General features: G+C 52.7%; 11 protein-coding genes across 11 annotated transcripts; 5 read left to right on the plus strand and 6 right to left on the minus strand.

Moving 5' to 3' along the window:
* Window positions 1-1,462: 1,462 nt before the first annotated feature.
* On the plus strand, window positions 1,463-2,098 carry LRP88_05209 (S-adenosyl-L-methionine-dependent methyltransferase; the record flags this gene model as incomplete). Its single annotated transcript, XM_083241768.1, has 1 exon — window positions 1,463-2,098. One exon carries the CDS (start codon window positions 1,463-1,465, stop codon window positions 2,096-2,098), a length of 636 nt encoding a protein of 211 aa, XP_083102916.1.
* A 383-nt stretch (window positions 2,099-2,481) lies between these two features.
* Window positions 2,482-4,164, minus strand: LRP88_05210 (FAD-dependent pyridine nucleotide-disulfide oxidoreductase; the record flags this gene model as incomplete). Its single annotated transcript, XM_083241769.1, has 1 exon — window positions 2,482-4,164. One exon carries the CDS (start codon window positions 4,162-4,164, stop codon window positions 2,482-2,484), a length of 1,683 nt encoding a protein of 560 aa, XP_083102917.1.
* Window positions 4,165-7,864: 3,700 nt separating this feature from the next.
* Window positions 7,865-8,499, minus strand: LRP88_05211 (uncharacterized protein; the record flags this gene model as incomplete). The annotated part of the gene is made up of 4 exons (XM_083241770.1): window positions 7,865-7,983; window positions 8,044-8,253; window positions 8,305-8,359; window positions 8,410-8,499. 4 exons carry the CDS (start codon window positions 8,497-8,499, stop codon window positions 7,865-7,867), a joined length of 474 nt encoding a protein of 157 aa, XP_083102918.1.
* Window positions 8,500-11,385: 2,886 nt separating this feature from the next.
* On the minus strand, window positions 11,386-11,721 carry LRP88_05212 (uncharacterized protein; the record flags this gene model as incomplete). Its single annotated transcript, XM_083241771.1, has 1 exon — window positions 11,386-11,721. One exon carries the CDS (start codon window positions 11,719-11,721, stop codon window positions 11,386-11,388), a length of 336 nt encoding a protein of 111 aa, XP_083102919.1.
* A 1,407-nt stretch (window positions 11,722-13,128) lies between these two features.
* Window positions 13,129-15,291, minus strand: LRP88_05213 (glycoside hydrolase superfamily; the record flags this gene model as incomplete). The annotated part of the gene is made up of 2 exons (XM_083241772.1): window positions 13,129-14,741; window positions 14,793-15,291. The coding sequence occupies 2 exons, from the start codon at window positions 15,289-15,291 to the stop codon at window positions 13,129-13,131; spliced, it is 2,112 nt and encodes a 703-aa protein (XP_083102920.1).
* Window positions 15,292-15,711: 420 nt separating this feature from the next.
* LRP88_05214 (thiamine diphosphate-binding protein) lies at window positions 15,712-16,957 on the plus strand (the record flags this gene model as incomplete). Its single annotated transcript, XM_083241773.1, has 2 exons — window positions 15,712-16,864; window positions 16,920-16,957. The coding sequence occupies 2 exons, from the start codon at window positions 15,712-15,714 to the stop codon at window positions 16,955-16,957; spliced, it is 1,191 nt and encodes a 396-aa protein (XP_083102921.1).
* A 387-nt stretch (window positions 16,958-17,344) lies between these two features.
* Window positions 17,345-18,483, plus strand: LRP88_05215 (F-actin-capping protein subunit alpha; the record flags this gene model as incomplete). The annotated part of the gene is made up of 7 exons (XM_083241774.1): window positions 17,345-17,398; window positions 17,457-17,475; window positions 17,535-17,650; window positions 17,708-17,797; window positions 17,848-17,900; window positions 17,948-18,085; window positions 18,135-18,483. 7 exons carry the CDS (start codon window positions 17,345-17,347, stop codon window positions 18,481-18,483), a joined length of 819 nt encoding a protein of 272 aa, XP_083102922.1.
* A 2,386-nt stretch (window positions 18,484-20,869) lies between these two features.
* Window positions 20,870-21,431, plus strand: LRP88_05216 (cytochrome b5-like heme/steroid binding domain-containing protein; the record flags this gene model as incomplete). Its single annotated transcript, XM_083241775.1, has 3 exons — window positions 20,870-20,988; window positions 21,055-21,181; window positions 21,252-21,431. The coding sequence occupies 3 exons, from the start codon at window positions 20,870-20,872 to the stop codon at window positions 21,429-21,431; spliced, it is 426 nt and encodes a 141-aa protein (XP_083102923.1).
* Window positions 21,432-22,355: 924 nt separating this feature from the next.
* Window positions 22,356-23,270, plus strand: LRP88_05217 (transcription factor TFIIE subunit TFA2; the record flags this gene model as incomplete). The annotated part of the gene is made up of 1 exon (XM_083241776.1): window positions 22,356-23,270. One exon carries the CDS (start codon window positions 22,356-22,358, stop codon window positions 23,268-23,270), a length of 915 nt encoding a protein of 304 aa, XP_083102924.1.
* Window positions 23,271-23,871: 601 nt separating this feature from the next.
* On the minus strand, window positions 23,872-24,593 carry LRP88_05218 (thioredoxin-like protein; the record flags this gene model as incomplete). The annotated part of the gene is made up of 2 exons (XM_083241777.1): window positions 23,872-24,356; window positions 24,431-24,593. The coding sequence occupies 2 exons, from the start codon at window positions 24,591-24,593 to the stop codon at window positions 23,872-23,874; spliced, it is 648 nt and encodes a 215-aa protein (XP_083102925.1).
* A 2,025-nt stretch (window positions 24,594-26,618) lies between these two features.
* On the minus strand, window positions 26,619-27,972 carry LRP88_05219 (uncharacterized protein; the record flags this gene model as incomplete). Its single annotated transcript, XM_083241778.1, has 4 exons — window positions 26,619-27,344; window positions 27,399-27,454; window positions 27,510-27,536; window positions 27,588-27,972. 4 exons carry the CDS (start codon window positions 27,970-27,972, stop codon window positions 26,619-26,621), a joined length of 1,194 nt encoding a protein of 397 aa, XP_083102926.1.
* Window positions 27,973-28,000: the final 28 nt, after the last annotated feature.

The following is a 28,000-nucleotide window of genomic DNA, read 5'->3' on the forward strand; positions in this document are numbered from 1 at the left end:
TTTCCCTTGACCCGCGTGATGCCGTAGAGGAGCCCGTGAGTGGATTTGGGTCAGTGTGAGAGGACCGAATAAAGGGTATTCGATGCCGTGAGCCTGCATCGGAAATAGCGGCAGGGCAAAGAGTCAAGGATTGCGAGGGTTATGGTTTGAGCAGCTCGGCACTTCGGCGAGGCAGCTTATCCATTGCCTGACTCGAGCCTGCAAATCTCCAGTTTCCTGCATATGTTGGTTCAGCTCCAGGAGCTCGTCAAGCTTCACAGAGCTCTCAAACAAAAGAAAGTGGCATGCCCAGATGATGTCATTCGGCTTCTGGCTGCCGCTGAGGCGTAGTAAGGGTTCGGTAGCGCGGCATCAGTCACGGTTGTGTCAGCAGAGGCGCCTGCACTGAAGTGATGATAATCTGTAGGGTAAGCAAGTCCCCTGACACAAGCGTCGACGATAACCCTGCATGCAATTAAAGAGTCATGATGATATGATCCATGATGATATCCATCATTATCTGAATGAGCATTCAAGAACCAACTTATCTACAGCAACCACCGAACTGTTCTTCCCTCTTTTCTCTGCACATTCACATCCTCTGCGGTTACCCCCAAGATGCACTTTCAAGCCGAACAATGCAATAACACTCTGCAGAATGAGCTGATAGGCTGCTCAAAGGACTGATCCTTGATCGAGCCTGATTCTCACGCCCGCAGCATTAGCGATGCTGCAACCAAGGCACGGCTCTTCCAAATGCCAATCCAATGTCTTTATTAAACTTTCCTAACTTCTCCTTTAGGCCTTTAAGCTTATGAATGGATCCTCTTTAGGCTAAGATCGTTGCGAGCAGGCGGGACTGCGTATTGCTTGCCCTCTTGCAAGGTAACCCATGTGACAAACAACTCAATGTTTCTGGGCAGAGGAAACAAAACACTCAATCGTGCAATTGTCAAGACTCGCGTTGACTTTGAACAAACAGATACACTGCTCGGGCAGAAGATTAGATTCCTCGACAGCATTGGCCAATTATTTCATCATTTCGACCAAACCCCTCTGTGCAACCCAAGATCCAGCAAGTCGCTCGATTCGGACCTCACCACCCCCAACCTCGACCAAGACAACCACGTCGTATTCCACTCGGCAAGGACAGTTTCTCTGACACAGACTTATTATCCTGGACGTAAATCTGCCTCCTCGTTAATCTCCCTTTGCGCGGTTACCTCGGATCGCTCCTTTAGGCTATGCCGAGCCTCAGCAAAACCCTCAATCCACCAATGGATTCGCATACACGAGCACGCCCAAACGTCATCTCAGAACCTTCAAGATGCGGGGAGAAGGCGGGGTTTGAGGGTGAGAGATGTCCTTAAAAAGGGGTCTCTTCTCTCGAGTTGATGGGATTGAATCATCAACCCAATTCACTCTGCCTACACAACTGCCCAGCTTTCTCAATTGATTACCCAGTCCCCCCTTTCACATCACCATGTCTTCCCAGCTCTACTTCCCCCGCATCTACTCCCTCACCTCTGTCGACCATACTCGGTCCGTCTATGACGAGTGGGCAAAGACGTACAACGAAGAACTCAATCAGAAGAACCAAGACTACATCGCCCCAGCAACAGCAGCCGCCCTCGTCCCCCAAGTCCTGGGGACCACCGCCATCGACAAGGACATTGAGATCCTGGACGCCGGCTGTGGCACCGGCCTCGTTGGATCCTTCCTCGCCCGTCTCGGCGCGAAGAAGGTCGACGGGGTCGACCTCAGCCCTGGGATGCTCGAGGAGGCCCGGCTCACCGAGGCCTACCGCGCCCTGGACGTGACAGACCTCTCGCGGCCTCTCTCCGCCCGAGATGATTCCTATGACGTCGTGACCTGTGTTGGCACCTTGACGCAGTCCCATGTCGGACCCGAGGCCATCAGTGAATTCGTGCGTGTCGTGAGGCCAGGCGGCCACATTGTCGCCACCGTCATCTCCGAGATCTGGGAGAGCGGCGGATATGAGGGCCACGTGAAGAAGCTCGCTGACCAGGCCAAGATCAAGGTCTTGTCCACCGAGGTCCGAGACTACCGGAGAGGAGCAGGAGCCAAGGCCCGGTACCTGGTGTTGCAAGTTGTCTGATGATGGTGATGATATGAAATGAGTGATGATGATATCGCGTGTGTGCGTGTGCGTGTGGCCCCTTTCAACACAGGAGCAGCAGGAAAAGTCCGGTTCGAGAGCAACGTCGACACCCTGGTCCAACAACGGAGAATTCTGTCTTCCGCCCCTCGGCAATGTTGGTGATGATGACGATGCTGGTGAATCTTGATCAAGGCGAGAAAGTGCATTGAGGTTTTCGGTTTCAACAACAAGAACGACAACGAGATGACAAACAGCAACATCACGAGTGACCTCAGCAAGGTATAACGTGAACGGAATCTCTTACACATTCCTTCAACAGATGCAAAACAAAGCAAAGCAAAACATAATATACAAAGGGGCTTCCGAGCCCCGAAACATGTCTATGCCTCCTGAATCGTGACGTATCCTCCATCCAACACCGACTTGTAACCCCCATCTAGATTATACACATCGACTCCCTTCTGCGCCAGAATTCGATACCCGACATACGAACGATACCCGCTCTTGCAGTGGACAATCGTTGGGACTCCTCGTTTGACCTCGTCTGCCCGCTCGCGCAGGTTCACCAGAGGTATGTTCTTGGCCCCCTTGAGATGACCTTGGCTGTATTCCTCAGCACCTCGCACGTCGATGATCTGAAAGTCCTCGAGCTTGCGGCTTCCCCTGGCAAACTCTCCGGCATGGACGAGCTTCACATCCCCGCGCACGATGTTGCTCGCCGCAAAGCCAGCCATGTTGACGGCGTCCTTGGCCGCTCCATAAGGAGGCGCGTACGCCAGCTCCAGGTGTTCGAGGTCCTCGACCGTCATCCCTGCTCGCATGGCCGTAGCAAATACATCGATCCGCTTGTCCACTCCCTCCTTACCAACGACCTGAGCGCCGAGAATCTTTCCACTCGAGATGTCAAAAGTCAGCTTGACCGTCAAGGGCGACGCTCCGGGGTACCATCCTGCATGCTGAGGAGGGTGAACCGTCACGTACTCGTGCTTGATACCCAGACGATCGAGGTTTCTTGTAGAAAGGCCGACAATGCCGACCGTCTTGCCAAAGACCTGGCAGACGGAGACGCCGAGGTTGCCGCGATACTTGATCCCCTTGCCCGAGATGTGATCAGCGACCAGACGACCCTGACGATTCGCTGGTCCAGCTAGAGCCGTCTGCGCTGGCTGACCGGTGACGAGGTTGAGAGTCTCGACCATGTCGCCGACGGCGTAAATGTCCGGGTCCGAGGTCTGCATGAACTCATTGACGGAGACCCCTGTTCTCCCCAATTCCAAACCCGCCTCCTTGGGAATTGCAGTCCTCGAGCGGATTCCAACGGCCATTATGACCAGGTCTGCAGGAACAGGTTCCTGCCTTTCAGCAAATACCAAGCCGGGCTCAGAGTCTGAAGCGCTGGTGATCTTTGTGACTCGGGCATTGAGCTTGAGGCCGACACCGTTCTTGCGGAGCTCCTCGTCAACCACTTCTCCAATCTCGGGGTCCACTACGGGAAAGACGTGTTGGTCGAATTCGAATATCGTCACCTCGATGCCCAGTCGACGGAGATTCTCTGCTGCTTCGAGTCCGATGAAACCACCACCGACGACAACAGCTCGGCGGCAGCCTTTCTTGGAGATCATGGCTTGGATCTCTTGAAGGTTGGGGATGGTCTGGAGCGTAAAGACGCGCTCAGAATCGGCCCCCTCGATCGGAGGAACAAAAGATTCAGCTCCCAAGGCCAGTACCAACTTGTCGTACGGAACCGAAGACTCTTCCCCAGATGAGAGATCACGGATAGTTGCCGTCTTCTCATCTCGTTGAATCGACTTCAGCTCAGTGTTGGTTCTGGCGTCAATGTTGAACCAGGTCTTGAGCTTGTCGACAGTCTGAACGTGGAGCTTTCCCTCGCTCTCAACAACACCGCCGAGGGCGTACGGAATACCGCAGTTGGCGTAACTGACGTATGGTCCTTTGTCGACGACGGTGATTTTGGCGTCCTCGTCCAGGCGGCGCAGACGAGTTGCGCAGGACATTCCGCCGGCCACGCCGCCGACGATGAGAACTTGTTTGCTAGGCGACATTGAAGATGCTTGCCGTGAAAATATATGACTGAATTGTATGTGTGCTGATGATTCTGGATGTAATCTCGTTTCGGCTGAAGCACCCAATAGCGACTTATATATCACCGACCGCGAGTTCGCGATAAGCGACGAATGCGTCGTCTTCCATATTCGAATGCTCATGATGAATCTGCTTACAAGGCCATGATTCGATTTTTCGGGATGCAAAGTTGGAAAGCATCACGACAAAGCCGGCGAGATTATGAATGTGCTTTGGTCATGGTCGCCGAACCAATTCGGGGACCAAAGGGTTGAAGACATCGCCGACTGAGAAATCGGAGTTTATCAGGCCACTTACGCCACCGTATTCCAGCCACGAGCTGAGAGGTCCATTCTTTTGAATGCATTCTACAATGTGCGAATTGGAGAGATTGCCAAGAAGCTAGAGAAAAGGCTGCTTTTGTGCCGTGGTCGCTTCATGGCGATGCTCGTGATACCTGTACTACACTCTAACGACAATGTCATGGTGATAATTAGAAAGAATAAGAAGTACGCTACTAAAAGCGAGACTAAATTTATAAATATATTAGTATTATATTGCGCATTCTTTTCAATGTTCTGTGATGTGTGAATCGACGAGTCTAGGCAAGCCAAAGATAATTCTACTTTTGCGGCTTGTCAGCATGACCAAACTCCATCATCTCACAAAGGTAAAAGCAATGAACATGTCCTACTAGCTCCCTTTCCTCTCAATGAGAGTAATTATATAAGAAAATTGAATCTATTTAGTAGTTGTCAATGTTGAAAGAGCAGTCTTGATCCACCAATGGTTGAACAGCATTGGAGTTCATCCCAACTGTCCACCAAGCTCCAACACTGCCCATCACTGGCAACCCATTGCAAGACTTCATACCCTTATAGCTCAGAAAAACGCTCCCCTAAGTAAAGATGAGAACCGAGAGTGGTCGAACGGTTAAAGTCTTCGTTCTGACGGGGGCCAACACGGGGAAGAGAACCGCCGACGGATGAGCGTGTGTGTTGGGACTGCGATCGGGAAGTCAATTCGAGGTGTTTGTCCAGCGCGTACATTTTTGCCTTTTTGTATCTTGGCATCATTTTGTTTTTATTATCGAGTACCCATGATCAATGCAGTTGACCGATTATTTCTCAACCATCCTGTCCTTGCGACTTGCAAGCTGATATGTCATCACAACTTAAAGCCTCACTGCCATCTTCTGTACACTATTAATCGGGGCATCTTCAGGTAAGAGTGTACACAACAGTTATCTCTAGTACTACTAGATTTTGAAGGCCATGTGCGAGAGCTTCATCCGCCCAGAGTCACAAAGCCAACATATGTGCTAGTTTCCATGAGCAAATCTCCTACCCACGTTCACATTCCAAGGTATCTCGACGCCAAAGACTTAAGCCATTGGACGTACGCTTCTGCTTATCTGGCTTATCAGCCTGAAAGAGATCGTCTAGGCCCTTGGAGCAATCATAACAACACGAACCACGCTCGCCAACCATGCTGGGGAGAATGCGTTTGCACCCAGGCGAGCCTGTTTCCCATTCCTCAGGCACTGAGTCTCTCGTGTTCAGGCCTTCGTTTATGCCATCAAGGTGATGATTTTGAGGCAGTGATTCACTGTCATCTCGTCTCATCTTCCTATAGATTCGATCATCCCCTCCTCTCTCTCTTGTTTTCAACTTTCCCCTCTCCACCACCACCCCCTTCCCCCTTCACCACCACCTTTGGGCACACCAGAACACATTCTACAATCATCAAAATACCCAAGAATTTTACATTTCAGGGACCCAGATCATAAGTCTTTTTACTTTTCCCTTTTTCTCATGACCTAGGTTCAGGCTCCCCCGATCACTCTGCGGCCCCAGAGAATCTCCAGAGTTATCGATTTCGGTCTCAACATCTTCGCTCAGTATGACCTACCTCCCCCCTTCCGCCTCGATTGATACTGAGCTTACTGAGGCTCAAGGGTCTTGCCCTTTGTACAACTAGGACCCCATCGCTTCTCAGCCTAGAGTCTCTCCCCTGCTCCACAGTCGCCCGCATCAGGAAGAGCGCTCCAGGACATCTACATCCGTATGGCCTACCTCCTCCCTTCTACATCGACTGACACTGGCTTTACTGACTTAATATTTCTGAAGTCTAGGACCCCATCGCCGCCGAGCACAGTACCTCCCTCAGCAGTTGCACCGGGAAGAGTATTCCTGTGCTACATCCACCAACCCTACCCCCATTCGACCTCTCTGCCTGTGCGATGCGTAAAATTGCCTCAAAGATAAGGCTGACAAAGGGGACGGGCTACAAGAGAAGCGACGCCAAATCATGGGTACCCGGGCTCCTGAATCTAGTCCAAAGCCTGAAGAACCGAGCTGACGCCTGGGGTGATCTCGAAGTGCATCTCAAGTCCGATCCAGATGTCACCTATGAAGGCCTGAATTAGTACAACCACGCCTTACAAATCAAAGTCTTCTTACACGTGGATCGAGCCTTGACCCCATCGACCGACAAGAGCTACGCCGGGTCCCTAGACTCCTTCACTCGAGTCATCCTCATGGCGGCTGGTCCCCTCTCATCTGATGATTTTGAGTCATGCGACTATGTCATGAAGGAAATGCTTGAACGGTGCGAACAACTTGGTCCGGGAGCCAGAGATGCTTTCGAAGTGCTTGACACGCTTTGAACATTGGATCTTGCTCTTCATATGCGGGAGCTGTTAGTAGCATCACATGTTGTGACATTGGGATCATTGGAGTGCATCACCCGACAGCGGGAATCTCACCATGTTCTCCACGAAGTTTCATCTGTGTACACGAGAGAGCGCTGACCTTTCCCTATGATCCTCCGGCTCCAGGCCCGGCCCCTCGTTCATCGAGGTTCGAGCTAAGGGAAGCCCGAGTCTGGGACCCTACGAGTGGTGACTATTGAGATGCTACTCGAAAGTGGTGATGGGACCACAGCAATGAACTACTTTTTGGGCGGCGCTATGTTTGCTAGTTGACCTCTGGGGCTGGGGCTGGGGCTGGGATCGATATGAAATTTGATATGGAGGAAGCCCGCGTTTGGGAGCCTACGGGAGATGGCTATGAAGAGGCAATTCGAGAGTGCGGATGGAGCTGGGATGACGAGATCCACCACGGCCAAGGCCTGGGGGAACCCAAGGTTACACTTCCCGTAGGCATTGCCCCATGTATTTATTCAAGGCAACCGACTGCGAGGCCAAAGGAGAAAAACTAAGAGCTTTTGAAACAATCACTTCAGTGACCGACTGTTTCGTGATGGTCTTTTGTAATAATCAGTTGTAATAGTCTTCCAAGGGAGGCCTATTTGTGCTAACGATGAACACGGTACTTAAGATGATGGGATTGGGATTAATGATCAGACGAAATCTAAGACTGGAGAGTCTTCATCTGGGACCGGCAACTACATATAGATGCGAGGTTGCCTTGGTGCAAAGTGGTTCATGGAGCCTGGAAGAGAGAGCCATAGCTGTGTCATTATGGAAAAGATAACCACCCCGATCCATGAAGATATCACGACTCTCAAATGCAGCAATGGATTATTTTGATGTCAATGAAGTAACTCTTGGCCCCACTGCCAACAACTTCAGTAAAAGTCCCCCCTTTCTCGAGCTAACTTCCCCCCTGGTCTTGGGCTCCCAAGTGTGATGCATCTACGAAGCCATTTCAGGTTCCCTCAAGTCTTGGTCTCAAAAGAGCGCCCAAGCTCCTTGAACATTCCGTGGACCATGTCTACGGCCTGAAGGTCCTTAACCAGCATGGTTGTACGACCCGCATGTCCAGTGCAGACCTTTGCTGCTGTCCGATTGTCAGTCGACCGACATCATCTAGGGGCTTGGGTCTGAGTTCTCTTACCGCTGAACTTGTTGACAACGAATATCTCAGCTTCCCTCTGGAGCAAGTCGAGAGCTTCAGGCTCGATCTTGAGCTCCAGGAAATGATCAACCTGCCGCCCCGGCTCCATGCCTCGCAGGATTTCCTGACACACTCTCGCAATTTCGGACACGGGGACCAAATATCTCCCCTTCAGTCGCAGCTTTCTCATCTCGCGAAGGGACAAAGGCTCTAAAAAGAAGTGTTAGTGGGATCCCCAACCGTAAACTGCTGGCAACCTACCGGGATGGGTCACGGACAAGGGAAAGATCAAGGGTTCCCGCTTGCGGCGAGGCTGCTGGATCAAGGGTTAGTGACTGCAGAGACGAAACCATGAGAAAAGTTTACGGCGGAACGTCTGATCTGCTTTCGCTTCCGAACGGCGGGACGCTTTTCGGTAACGGCCTTGTCAACTTGCTGTGCGGGAGTCGAAGGCATCTTGTACCTGGGGAACCGTTGATCGAGCTTTAGAGCGTTTGCTAGCGAAGTACTGGGCTAGCGAATGTCAACTATGAAGGACATGAGCAATGAGATAAAGATGAAGGAGATGGGGAGCCTAAATGCTTGAGGGAAAGGGAAGAAGAGTGTCAATCGCCTAGATGAGCGATAGAAGAAGGGAAAGGGGGCAGCTGGAAGAGAATCGAGATGTGAGTAGTGCTTGTACGTGAAGAGCGTTAAAGGATACTTGTGTGATAAAAGAGGTGAACAGTTGAAATGTTTGGGAATAAGGAGGGAAGAAATCAATTTCATATGAGCGATAGAGGGGAGAGAGAAGTACCTGAGAGGGTCGAGGCGAAATGCTTCAGCGGAGGCATTGATGATGATGGAGGAGGAAGAGGCGGCTTGAGAGGAGAGAGGGAAGAAGGAAGAACAAATACCTTTTTGAAGGGGTAGCGAGAACAGGAAGAAAACAAGAGGTACTTTTCATAAAGATTATCTCTCTCTATGAAAGAGGAGATGGCACTCTGAAAAAGCTATAGTGATCCGCTATAAAAGAGGAGATTTTGCTCTAGAAAATAAGGAGTCTCTCTTTATCGAAGAGGACCAGGGGCTGTTCTCTGGAAAATTGGTGGCGCCTCACTGTAAAGCAAGGGAATGAACTCTGAAGAATTTGCTGCGTTTGAGGTGTGGTTTAGATGGGCAAACTTGGTTTGACAGTGAATCACTGACCTTGAGCTCTCTACCAAACCCACCATTCACCCGTTTGTAGCTTTACACAGCATTCAATGTTATTCAGCCTCTTCAAACACCATTAACTGAAAATATTCAAATATCTAGACTGTCCTTCTGCCCTTTTTGTCTGGCCAACCTTCTTAACATCATTCATTCCCTTCCACACAGCATCCTCCTCGATTCCCTGGCACCTGTTCTCCCCTACTGCCCTTTATACATGACTAGTCCTCAACTCCATCATGGCCAGAGGTGTTGGCGGTAGGTTCTTTTCTTGTTTAATCCCTATGACACATGACACTGATCGCAATAGGCCGCCCCCTGGGGGGCCAGTCACGAAGCGCAAGGCTGAAAATCAGCTTTCCGATAACTGTCACATTAAAAGGCTCGCGATGGATGAGCCTGTCTCTCCCAAGAGCAGAGACTACGCGAGAATAGCCGAAACAGCAGGAACCAGGCCATCCGTCGCGCTTATATTGACCTCGAGAAATAGCCACACTACCTCGAGGCCGATGGCGTCGTGAAGACTGCCCTGTGTGATGCGAAGCAAGAGGTCGAAAGAAAATGGTAATGATCAGTGATCAGATGGTGATATGCTCTAACAATCTTACAGCTTCGTGATGGAACGTCACCCCAACACTCTCCCCTTGTTATTCAAGATGGTACCCACGAGGGTGTAGACGACGAGGAGTGAGCTGATGTGGACTATATGTACTTGGAAGGCGAGGGGTCTGCTTTCTGGGAGAAGGCTGATACTTGGGTATCGGTGAGGACATCATGGGTGTGGTGGAGCAGAAGACTGTCGACACAGGGCGGCGCGAGGCCGAGCTAAGGTTTTCAACTCCCCGATGTCTTGGATACAGTATGTTGTAGTGCCACTCAGATGGGTTTCGTTGGCCCTCTGTCCCCTACTACCTTGAGTTCCATCCCCCAGTACCCCACAGCCATTCCATCCCATTGAGAAACTGGTTTTGAGCCTCCGTAAAGGTGCCATCCTCTTGCATCGTAGCAACAGCTGTTACCTGGGACTCTTCCGGGCCTCGACGACGGAATTCTTCCAAAATGGCACAATTGGTACGCTGAACATCCGCGATGGCCTCATTGCAAAGTTGGACAGCCAAAGTCGGTCTGGCGATCGTGTTTTCGAACCCCCTACTGACATTCTCGCGGTTGGTGACGAGCCATCTGAACTGTGATCGGGCGTGTCGCAGTGCCATAAGGATCGTGGAGGGGCTGCCAATGGCAACCGAGGTACCGTGATGCTCTCCAAGCTTGCGGGAATCCTAGGCCATCTCATCATTCTTGATCTCTCCAAGTTAGTACAAGCCATTTCTGTAGACTGCCGGATACAAACCTCTGTGCAATCGTACCCCTTGTTAACACAACCAGCACATCGTTTGAAACCATCTGAATAGCTGTGTTAGCAAGTCTCCAAGCTCCAGCCCAAGGCAAGTTGAGTAAAAACTCACAATAGTGACGGTAGCCATCAGCAATACCACCAATAGCATTTTCACCGTAAGTCATAATGCGAGCACACTCCAGGCAAATCTCCCAGCGCCTATCCCCGACGCGCTATGATCTGATCAGTTCGTGATCTATGAGTGTGGATGACAGGCAGCTCAGGCTACGATGGATGATGACATGGCTTCGAGAGGCAAGGAAAGAGGGGCTTGGAGGAGGGAGCGTCAGAGCGTTGCGCATGAAGTGCGCGCATAGGGAGTGAGGAGGAAGATTCTGAAGGAGATGAAAGGAGGCAGATTTCTGCTTACTTGAGCTTCCTTTGGGTTATCGCAAACAGAGTGTTGAAAGAGGGAAAGTTGAGGATGAAGCGCAAAGGAGAGGAGGAGGTCTGTGTTGGATGAGGAACAGCGAAGTTATAAAGAAGGAGCGAGGCTGAGGAGTGGCTGCCGTTGCTCAAGTTCAACATCGGTCATCCGTTTCCGCACACCGGTTTGACAATTTAATAGACCAACAATGCTATTCTTAGTAAATTCTTATGAATATTTTATGATATTTAGTATATGATAATAATCTTAGATTAGGAGGAAAAGATCTAAGGCGAGGAATAACTATTAGACAGTCTCTGATTACTATTAACTCATCTTTATGCTAAAATCTACTCAAGTATTCTCTAAGTATTTATTTGATCCTTACTTAGTGACAGGTCACGAACTCCAACAGACCGTGCCATCGAGGATAAGCGCTGGGAGATTTGCCTGGAGTGTGCTCGCTCATGTTCCAAGCCCATAAAGACTCACGTTTGGTGAAGTCGGGCTTCTGATGAGCGTTGAGCCAGGCGGAGATGACGGGGAGGACCAGAATGGGTTGGGTCTTTTTCACGACGTCAAGAGCCGCCATGACAACTCCAAGACTGGGTAAAGCGTGATATCGATGCTTCTTGTCAACATCGACGAAAGGGTGCACAGCCTCAACGGAAGGGGACCCAGAGATGTCCTCGTCGGTATAGTCGCAGAGTCCCGTTACAGACATGGTAGGGGAATGGGACAGAGTTGCCTCCACATATTGCGTGATCCGATCAACGCTCCCAGTTAGTTCCTCTGCAGTAACGCCAGGAAGATGTCTATCCGTGAGCTTCAAAACGTGTTTAACTGCGCGTAGGTCCTTGGAATGAGCGGATTTGGTAGGCGCGGAACGGACGTCAGGAAAATGAGTCCTGATAGGCTGAGGGGCGACGCGAATCCAGCTGGTATCGTCCATGTTACATGACACCGTCTACACTACCACTCCAGGTCCTTCGAATGCCAGGTCGACTATGGTGTCGAGGCTGCTGGGTTCATCGTCTTCGTTCTTGGGAACTTCATCTCCGGACTCGAACCGAAGGTCGAGTTAATCATCTTCAGGTTCGTCATCATCGGCTCAACTGTAACTGGAATCTGGGAAGTCTTGCGCTTTGAACACGATTTGAGGATCAACTCGACGGCGTTCTTTGACCGGTGTTGAGATGGGTAACTCGTCCCTCCCAGTCAAAGGACTCGGGAGGTCTTTATCTAATTAGCAGCTGCTGTGTGCAATGATTTGGATATTGTAACTGACCATGCGCTTACTGCGACGGGTGTGTGTCATTGGAACCGGCATCCTTGGGGCAACACAGAGAATAGGGGAATCCCCACGGCAACATTACTCTTCGGGACTGAATGATTGAACACAAGCCAGTCGGTATCTGGGAGCAGAAGCCGGCAGGGTAGTTGACAGAGTCAAGACCGGCAGCCACCCGGGGTCATGAGGTTTGTAAAGTCGGGGACCAGGAGCCGAAGAGAAACAATGCAGTACTGAAAGGTCGTAAGAAGTGGACAGGAGAATGGAGGTGAAAGTTGTCAAAGAGGAGAAGAGGAGGATGGAAATTTGTGTCGCATCCAAGCAAGTGTCGTTTTGTGGAAGGAAGGGTAAAAAGGAAGGTGCTCAGTTGGGGTGAGGCCCCGGCCAGGAAGGAGCGAGCCATTCGCACCAATGTCGACATCAACTCCTCCATGACCAAACGCGCAATTTTCTAGGCGACATTGATATCGATTTTTCAGGGAATAAAACTGCAGTGTTCTTGGCTGGAAGAAGGATAGATTGGCCATTGTGAGGCAACATTAACGGTTTGTGGGTAAATCGAAACCTTTCACTACCCTCATTGACACAACATCAACGCAAACAAGTGGGATGTAAATCAAGACGCTTCATTTATGCTCAGACTATGACTCTCTACATACATTGTCTTCCAGACAAGTTCCTCTCGTAATACATTGATCAATCAACTCGTGTCGGCCCCGTATATTGGCCTGCGCGTATGTTCTCTATATCCCCATATACTTCCCCAACGCCTGAAATCACGCCCCCTTGCTCGGTATATCCTCCACTATATATGTACGCAAATTACCAGTCTCCCAACTCCTAGTAATACTCTGGCAGGCCATCCTTCTCAAAGTCAGGAACATCCTTGTCGCAGTCAAAATCACGATCCCAGGGCTTCTCAGGCAAAACACCCGCTTTGAGACCAGCCTCGTAGCTCCACTGGTAGTTGTTCTCCGTCTTCCATGTCCAGTAGAACCAGCCCCAGCCCTTCTCGAAACTGTGCATCTGGGCCTCGGCAAACATCTTGAGGAACTTCTTGTACTCGTCACTCCACTTGTCGGGGGCAGCGTTGGCCTGGTCGCACGAGCACTTTTTATCCTTAGTGGGGCATCGAGGCGTCAAGATCGAGGTGTTCGAATTGCCTGTGTCGTACGTGCCCTCCCATCTGTTGCCCCAGCCCACGCCCGTGAGGAACTTGGCACAGTCTGTGTCGGCTTGTGACCATTCGGCAAACATGGTTGGTCCGTAACCTGTCGTTGTATCCATGCTCCTCTCAGCCTGCTCCGTCCACCCCTTACAGGCGTACTCGACCTTTTCCTTGTGCGTAAAGTCAATCTGATTCTCGTTGAAGATGACGTACTGATGAACATCCAAGATCATGTCGTCGTAGCCAGTCATCAAGCCCTGCCAGTTGTCGAGTCCCATAAATCCATCTCCAAACACAACAAGGGCCTTGACGCCATTCTTGCGCACAAGCTTATACGCATCCTCTGTCCACTGGATGACTTCGCTCGTCTCGAGAAAGGTCATTCGAGGTTCATTGACGAGGCCGTAATGTGAGATGATGTTCTTATAGCGGTCCTGGGCGAAGAACTTGGACAGCCGGTCATGGATCTCGAGAGCTCGCTTTGCATTCTCGTCTCCATTCTTTCCGTTCAGCCAACCAATGTTTCCCCATCTACCACTGTGGTTCCAACCGTTCTGACTGCCAGGAATACCGTGTAAGTCCAGGTTTACTCGCAGCCCATATTTGCGGCACCACTCGATGGCACGCAACAGGTATCGCCACGAGGTTCGAAACACGTAGGGGTCTCCATCGTATACTTGAACGGCCCAATAGTTGAAACCGATCCGAACGTGGTCGAGGCCAGCGGCGGCGATGTCCTTGAAGGTATCCTCCGTGATGAACGATGCGTAGTGTTTCTCCAGCGTCTCTCCCGCATCGGCACCCAACTTTTCAGACAATGTCCATTCGTCAACGATGCCTTCATCAGTGTCGTAGTTGAACAGAGATGGCGTGATAAACGGTTCCAGGTAGAGCCACCCTCCGATACATACACCCCGAGCAGGCTTTTCGGTGTATGAGCCCCATGGTTTGTTCAGTGGCGGAACCTTGTCGTTTGCCCGCGCCGAATCGTCCCAGTCATCGTAGAGGCCCATGACTGGCAAGTCTCCAACCATCTCATCGGTAAAGGTGACGTTGAAGTCGGTTGTCGTTTCCCATGTCCAAGGATCGAGGTATGTGTTCTTCCACTTGTCGGGTATATCCTTGCGATCCTTACCATCGAGGCCTGATTTGTCGCCGCTCGAGCTGTCTGAATCACCACCACTATCGTCACTACCACCTCCCTTCCCTTTGTTCTTGTTGCTCACAACCACTGCCACTATAATAATGATGAGGAGGACGACAGCACTAACACTAAGAGCAATCCCTGGTATCGATGTAAGCACTAGACTTGCAGAAGCGAGAAGATACCACTTACATAGCTTTTTCTTGCTCTTTTTCGGCCGTTCCCTTTGGTAAAAGTCCTTTTCGAGACTATCGATGCTTCCCCCGCCACCTCTTAGCTCAGTTTGTGCTCTTCCCTCTTCCATGATAGCTCCGCTCACAACTCGTCGCTTCTTCCCCTTGCGATGAGTTCGCGGCCTATCTGGATCTCGGTCACGTTCCCGATCCCGATCTCTTCTTCGGTGCTCATCGTGGTTGGCTCGGACTGGTCTTCGGGATTCGTCTCTGTTGGCTCGACTTGCTCGTTCGCTTCGTTTCTTTTGGCGCGCATTCTCTCTGTCCAGATCGGCGAGAGCCCCTGCTGATAATGACTTTGAGCTTCGATCCCGAGCCTCCTCCGACCCAGAAGCTGGTCGGCGCGATCCTGACGACCTTTTCTTCTTGTGCCCATTCTTTCTCGACGATTGCCCATTCCGTTGTCGATCTCGCTCTCGCGGTCGCTGCGACCGCGAAGGGCGCGACGACTCTGGCATGCTGAGATTTGCGACAGGTGAGACTAGAATGCGACCCTGGGCAAAAAAGAGGCCACGGCGACCATTCAAGAAGGTTTTAGCTGCAGACGGCGATGACGACGCATAACCCCGTTGTCGACATATTTCCTGTTTGGGGACAGCCTTGGCGGATCTTGGCGCCACTCGGTTGTCGGCCGGGCAACAATCTTATCAGCGGCTTATCTGGGGTCAAGGCGGTCGAGGCTTGGATCAATGGCTACCGATGGCGATGAAAGCCGTCAACCGCGCGGGGGCCGTAGCAAACCGAGCTTGACATCACCAACGCCGAGGACATCAGCCCTTGGGATATCTACCTTTGCCCGCTGCTGCTATGCCATTCATTGTGTATTCCTCACCGTCTATCTCCTCCTTCCGCGTCTGTGAAGCCTGTCCAGATCCGACATGAAGCACCGTGCCGTACACCAGCTGAGGAGGGCCATTGGAGCCTCGACTATTCGACTCCCTGTAAGACGCTGTTACTCGACACATCCTCCCAATGCCAGATTAAACCTTCCCGTCGACTATGCCACGACTCCTCTACTCGCCCATAGCTCCCAGGCAGCTCTAAGTAGCAAGGAGCTCCCAGAGGACGTCCGCAATGGCCCGACAAAGAAGATGAACCTGTTCCAGGCCATCAACGACGCCATGGGCATTGCCCTCGCCGAAGACGAGTCGGTCGTTGTTTTCGGCGAAGATGTCGCCTTTGGGGGAGTCTTCAGATGCACCATGAAGCTCGCCGATACCCACGGCGCCGAAAGAGTGTTCAACACCCCCCTGACAGAACAAGGCATCATGGGTTTTGGTATCGGACTGGCTGCTGAGGGCATGCGACCCATTGCCGAGATCCAGTTCGCCGACTACGTCTACCCGGCGTTCGACCAGCTCGTGAACGAGGCCGCCAAGTTCAGATACCGCGATGGAACTTGTGGCCGGAGCGTGGGCGGCCTGACTGTGCGCATGCCATGTGGTGGTGTCGGCCACGGCGGATTGTACCACTCCCAATCACCCGAAAGCCTGTTTACCCATATTCCAGGCTTGAGAGTTATCATGCCGCGCTCTCCAGCCCAAGCCAAGGGTCTTCTGCTCGCGGCCATCCGCAGCAACGACCCCTGCGTCTTCATGGAACCCAAGATCCTGTACCGCGCCGCCGTTGAGCAAGTTCCCACGGGGGCGTATGAGCTCCCGCTATCAAAGGCCGAGGTTCTAAAGGAAGGCAAGGACGTGACTATCATTTCCTATGGCCAACCTCTGTACCTCTGCCAGTCCGCTATCAAGCAGGCAGAGCGAGACCTGGGCATCTCTGTCGAGCTGATAGATCTCCGGACGGTGTATCCTTGGGACAAGAAGACAGTATTTGAGAGTGTGCGAAAGACTGGAAGAGTTATGGTGGTCCATGAATCTATGGTCAACGCAGGTATCGGCGCAGAGGTTGCTGCGGCTATTCAGGAAGACCCGGATACCTTCCTTCGACTGGAAGCCCCCGTTGCTCGAGTCGCGGGATGGAGTATCCACAACCCCCTGATCTTTGAGAAGTTCCATCTTCCAGATGTTGCCAGTGAGTATCCATGGTGTTAATTCACAGCTGTACATCGGCTAACAGTGTCGTCTAGGAATCTATGACAACATCAAGAGGGTCTTGGACTATTAGTTAGAGGAAGGTCAGGGGTGCATTGGCTGTAACATGTCAGCTAGGGCTTCTTAAGAGTAAACATGTATGAAAAAGGGACCAAGTAACACTTGGACTCGGCCGTAGCTTTTCTAGACAGAAGCTGAGAGCTTGAAGATATCCCAAGAATCAAGACAGCGCGTAATAAGACGGTACTTTTCTGACGTCAAAGCCAGGGGCGGTGTGCATGTACCCCACTAACGCATCCCATCATGCCCCACCCAAGCTCGTCGAGCATTCGCCCCGCCTCCCGTTTCCCCCTATGGGGTCGTGCTTCAGAACTCGATGCATTGAGCCTCAAACGCCATCGCCGTCACCTTACATCGCTCTCCTCCCGATCCTTCGTGCGCATCTCCAACAACTTACACCATGTCGGAGATTGAGACCGTCTCGTCCTTTGTGGAGGGCGCTCCTCCTGGAGAGGTACTGACTGTTCCCCAGCAAGCTCCACGTCATGTCATCAGCTAACAAATGAGGATAGCTTGCCGATGTCGTCGCAGGTACTTTGCACCGCAGTTACGATTGAGCAACGACGAGTGAATTGACTCCAAGCTGGCAGACATCAAGGCCCTCGCCATTTCGTCCCCCGACATCATCTCCGACCTCGCGCCCGCCTTCCAAAAGTACAACGAGGAGCAGTTTGTTACGGTGAAGCTGCCCGGCAGCAGCCAGCCAGTGGGTGACCCCTGATCCGGCAATCCGGCGGACTTTGTATGCTGAGTATTGGGATAGGTCATTATCAGCTCCCACAACTCTCTCGGAGACGGACGATATTACGATGTTGAGAGCTCCTCCAGCTTCGCCTTCAACCACGCGACGCAGGTAAGCTCAGGAGGCTATATAAGCGACCTGGGTTATTGACACGAGGATAGAAAGCTAGCGCCGTGCAAAGCCATGTCCTTGAGGGCCCTCAAACAGATCTTGTGTAAGTGTTGATCTGTCGACATGCGACCAAAGGCTCACGGATGCCAGGAAATCCACACTCAAGAGCCTCAGCGCCTACGTCAGCGAGCACTTCCCCAATGCCGCATACGGAGTCTACCCCATCCAGTCGGATTCGCAGATTGCAGTCATCATCGTGGGAAACAAATACAGCCCCAACAACTTCTGGTAATCTCGCCAAACACCCTTAGCCCTGATTCGAGCTAACACGCAGCAGGAACGGCCGCTGGAGATCGCTCTACATCTTCGACCCCTCGTCCGGAACCCTCGAGGGCTCCATCAAGGTCGACGTGCACTACTACGAGGACGGAAACGTGCGGCTCCTGACCAACAAGCCCGTCTCGGGCTCGATCCCCTCGGGCAGCGGCGCCGGCGTCGTCAAGGAGATCTCGTCGACGGAGCGCAAGTACCAAGAGGAGCTGAACAAGGGCTTCGTGAGCCTCAGCGAGGGCGCCTTCAAGGGCCTCCGGCGACAGCTGCCCGTGACGAGGCAGAAGATTGAGTGGGATCGCGTGACGAGCTACCGGCTGGGCCAGGACATTGGTGGTGGAAGCTCGCGACGATAGACTGACTGGTTTTCCTGTGTCTGGCTTGGGTGTCGGATCTGAGGGATAGATTTGAAGATGTAGCAACTCAAAGAGCGTAGAGGACAAGTTTCGAGCAATTGTTACACTGGTTTAGTTCGTCTTGATCAGATGGATATCTGCGTTCACGCCCCTGGCCCTGGGGGTAAGCCATGAGGATGATGCACTCAGGTGGGCACGGAGGCCGGAGGCCGTGTCTCGGGAAGCGGCTTACGGTACTCGAGCGTTGGTCCACTCACGTTACCTGGCAAGAGACCTGATTATCGAGATAATCAACCCGGGGTTGCTCGAGCTTGCTGGGATGAGTGACACTTCCCAGTTTAGCCTGGTTTTTGCGATGGTTGTTAGACGAGCAGAAGCTGGATGACAGCCTGGCAAGCCTTATGCATAAGTTGCGATCACCAACCCTGATTCATCGTCAAATGTATCAGCCTGACTCAAAACAGGTGACGTTTCCCCGGCCATACATAACCGATCATGATCACGGCCGGCAGGTGGGGGAGGATTCCACAAGGTCTAGTTGCTACGTACAGCGATTCAAGTGGCAGATATTCTACTCTACAGGCGAGGGTATTTCTATTCTTGCCTTATTTGGAGAGTGTTCTCGACTCTGCCGATAAGAGCAAGAATGGGGTAGTCTCCATTTCACTACTATAAAAGGCAAGGAACTCGAGCGAGGGATGCTTCATGCATCGAGTGGGCCGCAAGAGGCAAAGATTTGAGAGCGAGCATCGAGATAGCATCTATTCCTCGGGAATCGGGAATCGGTATCTGCCCACACGGAAACACGTCCCCCCTCCACCTTTGACAAGCCGCGGGCTCTGGGGAAAGAGGGCAATGCACAATCACAAGATGCGTGAACGGCCCTAGCGCTTCCCGTCGGAAGGCGGGGTACAGTACATTACAGCTGATGGATGGATGTTTGGTAATGGATGGGAGAGGAGGGGTTCCCTCGGAATCGGAGAAGTAAGAGACGGTCGGCAAGGTGTCCGGGTATTGTTTCTCTAGTGGGAGACTCTGGGAGAGAGAGTTGAACGGTATCTGGAGTTCGGCTGCCTTGTCTCTAAACGGCAATTTCCTCCCTGGGCCGCCGTGATCCGAGGAACCCCGCGCAGTGCGCGGCGGCGAGCACGGAGGACAAGCCCGGGTTTTAGTGTGCGCAACGAGGCACTTTACCTTACCTTATCTTGGGCTTGTCCTGTCAGATGCGGGGGAGGGGAGATCTGGGCGGGAGTTGAAGCCATTCTCGAGAGTCGTGATGTTAGCAGGTGGTGAGATGATGACACCTGTCGACAACGGATGGACGGAAAGATGCGGATATGAGCCAGCAGGAACAGGGCACAGCTTCGGAATGAAAAGATGCCAATGGCATGGTGCTCGGAACCATCATGCCCGGCCGGTAGGCATGAGATGGAATCCCGCCGTTGAAATGACGGTGTGTGCCGACGGGACCTCACCGTATTCGTACTTGGGACGGCCGCCAGTCGCACATTGCTCAGTCGGGAACCGCAGCGGCTCTTCTGTTGTCAGAGAGCTAGCTAGCTAAGGAGGTCCCTACCCAAGCAAAGAAAGAAGAAGAAAAAAAAGTGGCCAACCCCTGGAGAGTTTGGAAAGGGAAATGGAAGACGAAAAGTTCCGCGGACGAATCATGGATCGAGGACGGTAATTTTGACTCGTGCAATTGGCTGGAGATGGCTCCAGGCGATGGGGACGGTCCCTTGAACTGGCCAAAGTGGATGGGGTCGGAACTTGAGCTGGCCGGGTCGTACCAGGCGAGAGGAGATGGAGCTCCATCTAATGTGCGTCTGCGTCTGCTGGCGGCTCGTGGTGAAAGACGTGGCCACTATGAGCCATTGCATCGATGAGAAGAGCGTAACCTTTTGTACGCGGCGCCAATGCCCACCGGGACCCTCTGTAGAAGTAGACTCTGAGAAGAACCGTAGGCAAAAACTACATGTTCTTGCAGTGACCGGGTACTAGAGGGAGAAAAGTCGCTGTCATTGCCCCCCATCAATTCGCGTCGGCTTTTGTTGTAGAGGTCCATCGGAACGGGGACCACTCAACGCCCTGTGACCCGTCCGCATAGCGTATTCGTAGCGCAGAGCAAGGTATCGGTAAGTAGGTAGGTACATCTATTCTAACCCTGGCTCATCTTTAGCAGGGGACCTGCCCATCCATCCATGACTTGTGTTTCTTCTGCCACTTCTATCTGCTTCTGCTTCCCTCTTCCTTTTCTTCCTTCTCTCGTCATTCCTCTCTGTTCATCTCTCTTCCACCTCGTCCCGACGACAACCTCACCTGCTTCTCCTCGACAGACCGATCAATCCCTCTTCGCGACAACCGTCAAGTCAACCCCAACACCGCAAAAATGGCCCAGGTTCAGGAGTTCACCATGCAGGATGTTGCTGAGCACAACACCAAGAACGACATGTACCTCGTAGTCCACGAGAAGGTCTACGACTGCACCAAGTTCCTCGACGAGCACCCGTACGTTTGATTGAGACAAACACCCCGCGCGACACCGCCTGTATGCTAACATTCGCAATCCTGCAGTGGTGGTGAGGAGGTCATGCTCGACGTCGCTGGCCAGGACGGCACCGAGGCTTTCGAGGATGTCGGCCACAGTGACGAGGCCCGGGAAGCCCTCGACAAGCTCTTCGTTGGTGAGCTGAAGCGCATGGTGAGTGACGTCCAACAACCCTTGTATGCACCGCACCGCAACACACCCACTGACACGTGCAATTCCACAGCCTGGCGAGGAGGGCCCCAAGCGCACCATCGTCAACTCGAACCAGAGCACTGGCAAGGATTCGACCAGCCTCGGCCTCGGCCTGTACGCTGTGGTCGTCGCCGGTGGTTTCTTCGCCTACCTGGGATACCAGTACCTCCAGAACCAGGCCGAGGCTCAGGCTGCCCAGGCCTCCGCATGAGCGCAGCACTCAATCGCATCACACAAAAGAAGCTTTTCTGTTTTGCCACGACCTGGATGCCGACCTCGGCGTCCACTGGCCGACGACGCATTGGGAGTTTAGCCTTTATGAGGGCAAGGGAATTGGGCGATAGACGGCGCGCAAACAAATCTCATCTACCCCGGCTTGGTTGGACATGGGCGAGGACAGCGGGCGGCTGGGCAAAAAAAAGTGTCCCCCCCGTACTTTTTTTTTTGTTGGGGCCGTGCGACCAAGGATAAGGGATCGCAGACCCAGTCTGAGAGGCGCGAGACTCAACTCGTCGGCGCGATAACATCAGACTACGGAGCACGGTGTTGCATGGGAGAATCTTTTCACAATGGAAGACAGAAGCAAAACAAAGCAATCTGGGGTCCGTAAAGTAAATATCTATCACTGTTTTAATCGACGAAACGATTGGTCATGCATCCATGCGATGAGTTCCAGCCTTGATTGTTACACTGAGAAGAGCCGCCGTGTGGCTGTGCCGACGACAGACAATGACTCTGAGATGCAGGGAACAGGCAGCCAGTAACATGAATTCAGACTTGAACGTACTGTCTGCCTTGTCAGAGTAGGTATAAACAAACTCGTTCACTCCTCGTCACGATCAAAACAAACGTGGCACTTTTCCCTCATTCACCATCTGTTGGAGTCTCTGTCTTGCACATCGCCACTAACAAAAGACATCCCTGCGCCCTACAGCGCCACAGTCGCAGAACCCATCAGCCTCGTCTGCTCACGGATCAACGTCAATCCCAAACTTCAACCGCCATTTCTGCCTATTTCTCTTTTGTCTCCCGCCTCTGCCCGTCCTCTTCTTGACGCGATCCTCCGAAAACGACAAATCCGCCAGAAACCTTCGAGTTGCACAGTCCCGTTCTTTTGCCTTTTTAAACGCTCACCATGTCGTCGTACCTCGACAGGCAGGCCAACGCCTTCAAGGGGACCCTCTCGGCTGCAGCAGCAAAGATCTCCAACCCGTCCAGCAACAAAGCCTCGTCCCTCGCGCCGCCGTCGCTGACTCCTCTGTCTCCTTCTCCCTCGGCCGCTTCCGACCCAAACACTCCCAGCTCCAAGCGAAAACGAGATGCCGCGCCCGAGGTGCCCTACTCGCAGCCTCAGCTCACGGGCTACGGCGCAGAGGTCAAGACGCAGATGACGTTTGCCGTCGAGTACCTGAAGAAGAAGGGCGATACAAAAACCATCACCGAGATTATTGATCATCTCAGTCTCCGCGGCTACGATGAGGAGCACAAGCGCGAGCTGGCCGAGGGCCTGCGCGGCCACCCCCGTGTTGACTGGAAGCCCGATGCCAGCCTCAGCGAGCAGACTTGGAAGACTGGCACCTATGCGCACCGACCCATCATCCCCAACGTCAAGGACGCAACCTCGCTACTTGGCCACCTCCAGGCCAAGACGGACGCATCAGGCGTGTCTGTCAAGGACCTCAAGGACGGCTGGCCCGACTGTGAGGACACACTCGCGAAGCTAGAGCAGGAGCACCGGATCCTAGTGGTACGCACGAAAAAGGACAACCTCCCGCGCTATGTGTGGCCCAACGATGCTTCGCTGCACCATTCAGTCCAGCCCGAGTTCCAGGCCATGTGGCACCGTGTGCCCCTGCCCAGCATCGACGACATGCACCGCAAGCTCGTCAGTGTCGGACAGAAGCCCACGAGCGAGGACCCACACAAGGCGGCGCAGGGACAGGCGGCAAAGCCCAAGCAGCAGAAGCGCCGCGCGGGCAAGCGCATCGGCAAGGCGACCAACGTGCACATGGCTCATCTCATGCAAGATTACAGTGGCATGAGGAGGTAGAGCCGATACAGGAGAGACGGTGTGTGGATTGTGTTGATGGCTCATTCATTCACGCGGCGTTGGACGGACTATGGCGGTTGTTTTCCAAGAATGAAGGAAAAGGAGGTATTTGAACTTCTGGCGTTTGGTGTAGACGGGTTTTTGATTTTGGTCAACTAAAAGACAAAGGAAAGGCATCAATGGCAAATTAAGCTAAGGGGGGGGCAGTGAAGGGCACCTAGACAAAGAGAACTAAGGCAGAGCGCCAGTATAGGTTTTGATCAGCGATAACTAACGGTTTAATCCAATAACTCCTACGCTTTCGTATCGTGTATGTGTGAGGCCTATTTCTCGCATACATACACGGGTACTTACCACGGGAAGAGGAAGACGTTTAGCCTCTAACCTATCCGAACCAACCTGACTATCTGATAGCCCCAGACAATGGGTGCTTGGTTGATCCTAGCATGAAGATTGAACAAATAATTAGAGGCTGTCATAGAGCTTTGACTTGAATTACGAAAAGATCTTGATGAGAATTTATTGAGGGTGGCTATATACCCTTTCTTACTCCGTAGTATCGTCCAATGCTAAATATCCACTCCCTGTATCACCGTTACCCTCATCTACCCTCCCGCCGTATCTTGTCAAACAAGCCCTCAAACACATCCGACTCTTGATACCCTCCTACTCTGAACCTCCCTTGCACCGTGACGCACGGCACAGCTTCGACACCCCCAACAGCCGCACTCCTAACCTCATCCTCAAGCATCCTCCCAGCTTCTTCGCTCCTCAGCACAGCCCTCACAGCAACATCATCAAGACCCGCTGCGCTTCTCGCCACCCTGACAAGCCACTCCTCGTCGGCAATGTCGGCGCCGGCCTCAAAGTGTCCCTGGAAGAGGGCGTCGAGGAGGGCCGCCTGGGCGGCGGCGCCCCGGGTCGAGAGGGCTAGGGCCAGGAGCCGGTGGGCGGGCTGAGACGGGCCCGTGACGCCTGTGACGGAGAAGGAGACGCCGTGGCGGGCGCCGGCCTTTTGCAGACGGGAAGTGAAGACGCGGAGCTTCTCGGGGGACATGATCTTTTCGTAGAGAGTGCGTTTGTCGCCTGTTGGATATGGTGTTAGCCGCTTGTGTAAGCTGGGGGAAAGGATGGAGTGTTAACGTCAGCAGGCAACATACCTCTTCTTAATGTAGGATATAGCAGAAAGGGCTTCCAAGAGACGTCGAACTCGATCTCGGGATGGAGGGCTTGATATCGTTCCATTGCTGCCTCCAGACTCTTCTTCTGGAGGAAGCACCATGGACAGAGGAGGTCCCCGTGGATGACAATATCCACCAGCATGGTGTCGAATAAGAGGGAGAGTTGCTGTTGACTAACGATTCCCTTCTCGAGGAACTTTCCGAGAGATCCTTTGTCAAGATACACTGTTATCCGAGTGTAGAAAGAGAAGCTGAGGAGGAGTTGTTGTAGTGGTTGTTGTTCAAGTCACTCTTTGTCAAGCCACCGTAGATCCAAGATAGAAACTCTGTGCCCTTCCCCTCCTCTCAGCATATATAAAAACCTTTTCCCTCCCCTCCCCGGGAACCGGGCTCTCCTCAACTTGGTATCTCTTTTCCCCCCCAGGACCAGGGGGGGTGGTTCCCCCGGACTCAACCAAACAAAGCTGGACCATCCCCCCTTCAGAGACGTGGCACTCCAGCCCTTCATGAAACGCTACCCCCATCCTCTTCGGTCCTCGTTTATAATCACAGAGAAGGAAAAAAGCTGCAGCATGTCCCATGTCATACGACGTCCCCGCCTCCAGGTGCAGTTGAACAATATTGATTATGTCTGCGATGATTAATCAGAAAATCAAGACTACCCAAACCCCGGCTCCCTGGGGGTGGAAGCGAGGAGGGCCAGGGGCAAAAGACAAAGGCTCTTCCTTAGTGGCTTGATCTAGAAGGAAATTCCCCAACACGGTCGGCCAGCGCGGGCTTTTCGTGGCCTTGGGAATCTAGACCGGTCGTTGGGGCTTGGGGGCTTGCGAGAGTCGCGTGCTTTTTGGCGGCTCGTGGTCGACCCAAAGACGTCATTGTGGTCGATGAGCGGCAATTGAGGCTCCGCCTGGGGGCACAAGCACGCATTGTCGGGTCCAGGAGTGAAACATTTTGGCACGTTTATTGATCGCTTATCTGAGTATTAGTATTAAACAAGCACATGGTCAGAAGAGATGTTACCAAGTTTTTGTATTAATTTAATAAACATTTCTCCATTCCTTGGGTAATCTTCTCCAACTTGACGGTTGCTTCGGATAATAAAATAAACATGCAGACATTATTATACCCAGGATAGCCGCAGTGACACACACACTCCCAGGATCTTCAGATGCAGCCCAGAGGCACAGAGATCAAAGGTGAGATCATGTTTCGATTCGCCCCTTTTTTCCCGATGATTCTCGGGTCCGGGGGCCTGCAGAGGAAACAGCTCACGGAGGGATATAGCGTATAACACCTGATTCGTTGCATGAGACGCCCAAGACGGCGACGACCTAGATCACCGCCTCTAAGATTAGCTACAAAGTCAAAGACTCAAGAAATTGCACCCTTGGTTGAGGCTAGCAAGATGACTAGAATAACCGAGGAATGATCAAAGAGCGTTGCTTCGTTGACGCCACACTACAGTAGCGTCGGATAATAAAACTTCACCAAGGCAGAGAATCAAAAGTAGTAAGTGCATCAAAAACAGTCGATAATTCGCAAGTCTATGGTGGTTCCTCCCAATCCCCGAGTCCAAGTCTACATAATAAATACACAAACAGGCCAGCGTCTTGTGCTTCCCGTGATGCCTGCTGTCTTTTTGTTGCTGGTTGATACCTAACAGCAAATGTTCCGGTGTAACTCCCCTCCCTTTGCTTTGTGCGTCATGCAGACAATGCCCTGTCCATCATCGTAAGGTTGCCGGCCGCCAGTCTATGTGCTACTTGAACAAAGGAAATAAAAAGCATCCATTTCTGATGGAAAGAGGGGGAATCAATAACGATGAACGAGATTAGAAACACGAAAATTGCTGAACCGATGACGAAAGTGACATTCCAAACATGCTCCGTCTAGGAGTGAGCTCCCGCGTTGGGTGATGACGTAGAAGGTGGTGGTGGGTGGTATTAGGAGGTCGCGAGAGCATGCCAACTTTATACGAGTTCGTTGCGAACCCTGGAGAGGTGTGAAGGATCCAGTCCGGGAGAAGTGAACGCTGCTATCATCCGTGTGCCCACATCAGGCACAGCTTTCAAATAATACAGGGGTATCGATCGATGAATGAACTTGCTCCCCGTCACTCGGGGTGGCCGTTCGAGCACTCAAGCTCTGAGTGTGGCAAAATGTCCAACTAAGCCATGTGTACCAGTCCAGGCTCGGCGCTCTGCGGCCGTCGCATATGCGCCGCCGCACCGTAGTACATCTGGTTCATGGCAGGGTTGGTCGGGTATGCCTCTGAAGGATCGGGATACACGTAGCTGGCGTTGTTCTGCGATGGAGAAGGGACGTGGGATGGTGACTGCCAGCCAACATTGGCCATGTGAGGGCTACCACCGTTGCTGCTGGGAGCGCCCTGGCTATGCTCCAAGTTGGGCTCCAGAGTAGGGGGAGGACCGTAGCTGGTTGGATGCGATGTAGGTCGCATCATGTTGTAGCCGCCGGAGGAGGTCGATGTAGGACTACCCACGCGCATGTGCATGGGCAGAGAACCGCTCTGCTGCAGGTACTGGAAGTCGCCAGGGTGACGAGGAATGCTGTTGGTTCCGGAGAGATCAACACTGGGGGACATAGACATTGTTCGCTGGCCAGGAGAGGGAGTTGTGTGAGGAGAGCCATTGTTGGACATGAGGTCGCTCTCAGATCGGGGCTGTGACATGCCCTTGGACTTGGAGGCAGCGAGAGCGGCGGCTGTCGCGGCGGCAGCCTCTTCGATAGTTCCGCTGTGGTGGTTCTGGTGGCGGGTAAGGGTAGTTCGGCGGGTAAAGGTCTTTTGGCAGTCGGCGTAAGGGCACTTGTAAGGGCGCTTTCCGGAGTGTGTCCGGCGATGTCGGGCCAGGGAGCTGCTGTCGCTGAAGGGCTGGGATGCATGTTAGCTATCGAGACGAGAAACTCCAATAGTAATGGTACCAACCTTTGCGCAAGTCTCGCAGTGGTGAGGCTTCTCTCCAGTGTGCACACGCTGATGCACTGTCAGGGCCGACCTTTGGATAAATTGCTTGCCGCAGTTGGGCCAGTCGCAAACATGAGGACGGACACCGCTGTGGATGCGCTCTGCTCTGGTTAGCTCTCGTCGCATGACTACCAGACCATGTTTACTTACCGTGACGGGCGAGATCACTGCGTCGCGCGAAGCCCTTACCACAAGTGCTGCACGGGTAGGCCTTGATGGGTTGCTGAGGAGGAGGCGGAGGTTGTTGCGGCATCTGCTGCATGTGCATGTTGGGCATGCCGCCCATGTTGGGCATCTCAGGGAAGCCAGGGAGCTGCATCGCGGCTGGCATGGGGTTTGGGATGTGCATCGGCGCTTGCATGGCGGAGGGCGAAGGGTAGGCTCGGGCGATGTGAGGGTTGGAGTATTGCGAGTGTTCAGAACCGTGGGGCGAGGCGGATCGTTCCATGCCGGGTTCGTGCTTAACGAAAGTTTGGTGTTGGTGATCGAGAAGACCGGGGTTCAGTTGTTGTAGTTGACCTTTCTTATTGAGCATGTTGGTAATGTCCATTACCTCCGTGGGA

The sequence above is a fragment of the Fusarium phalaenopsidis genome, assembly GCF_050370095.1.
Source record: "Fusarium phalaenopsidis strain FUZ10S chromosome Unknown contig_32292, whole genome shotgun sequence".
Taxonomy (NCBI): Eukaryota; Fungi; Ascomycota; class Sordariomycetes; order Hypocreales; family Nectriaceae; genus Fusarium; species Fusarium phalaenopsidis.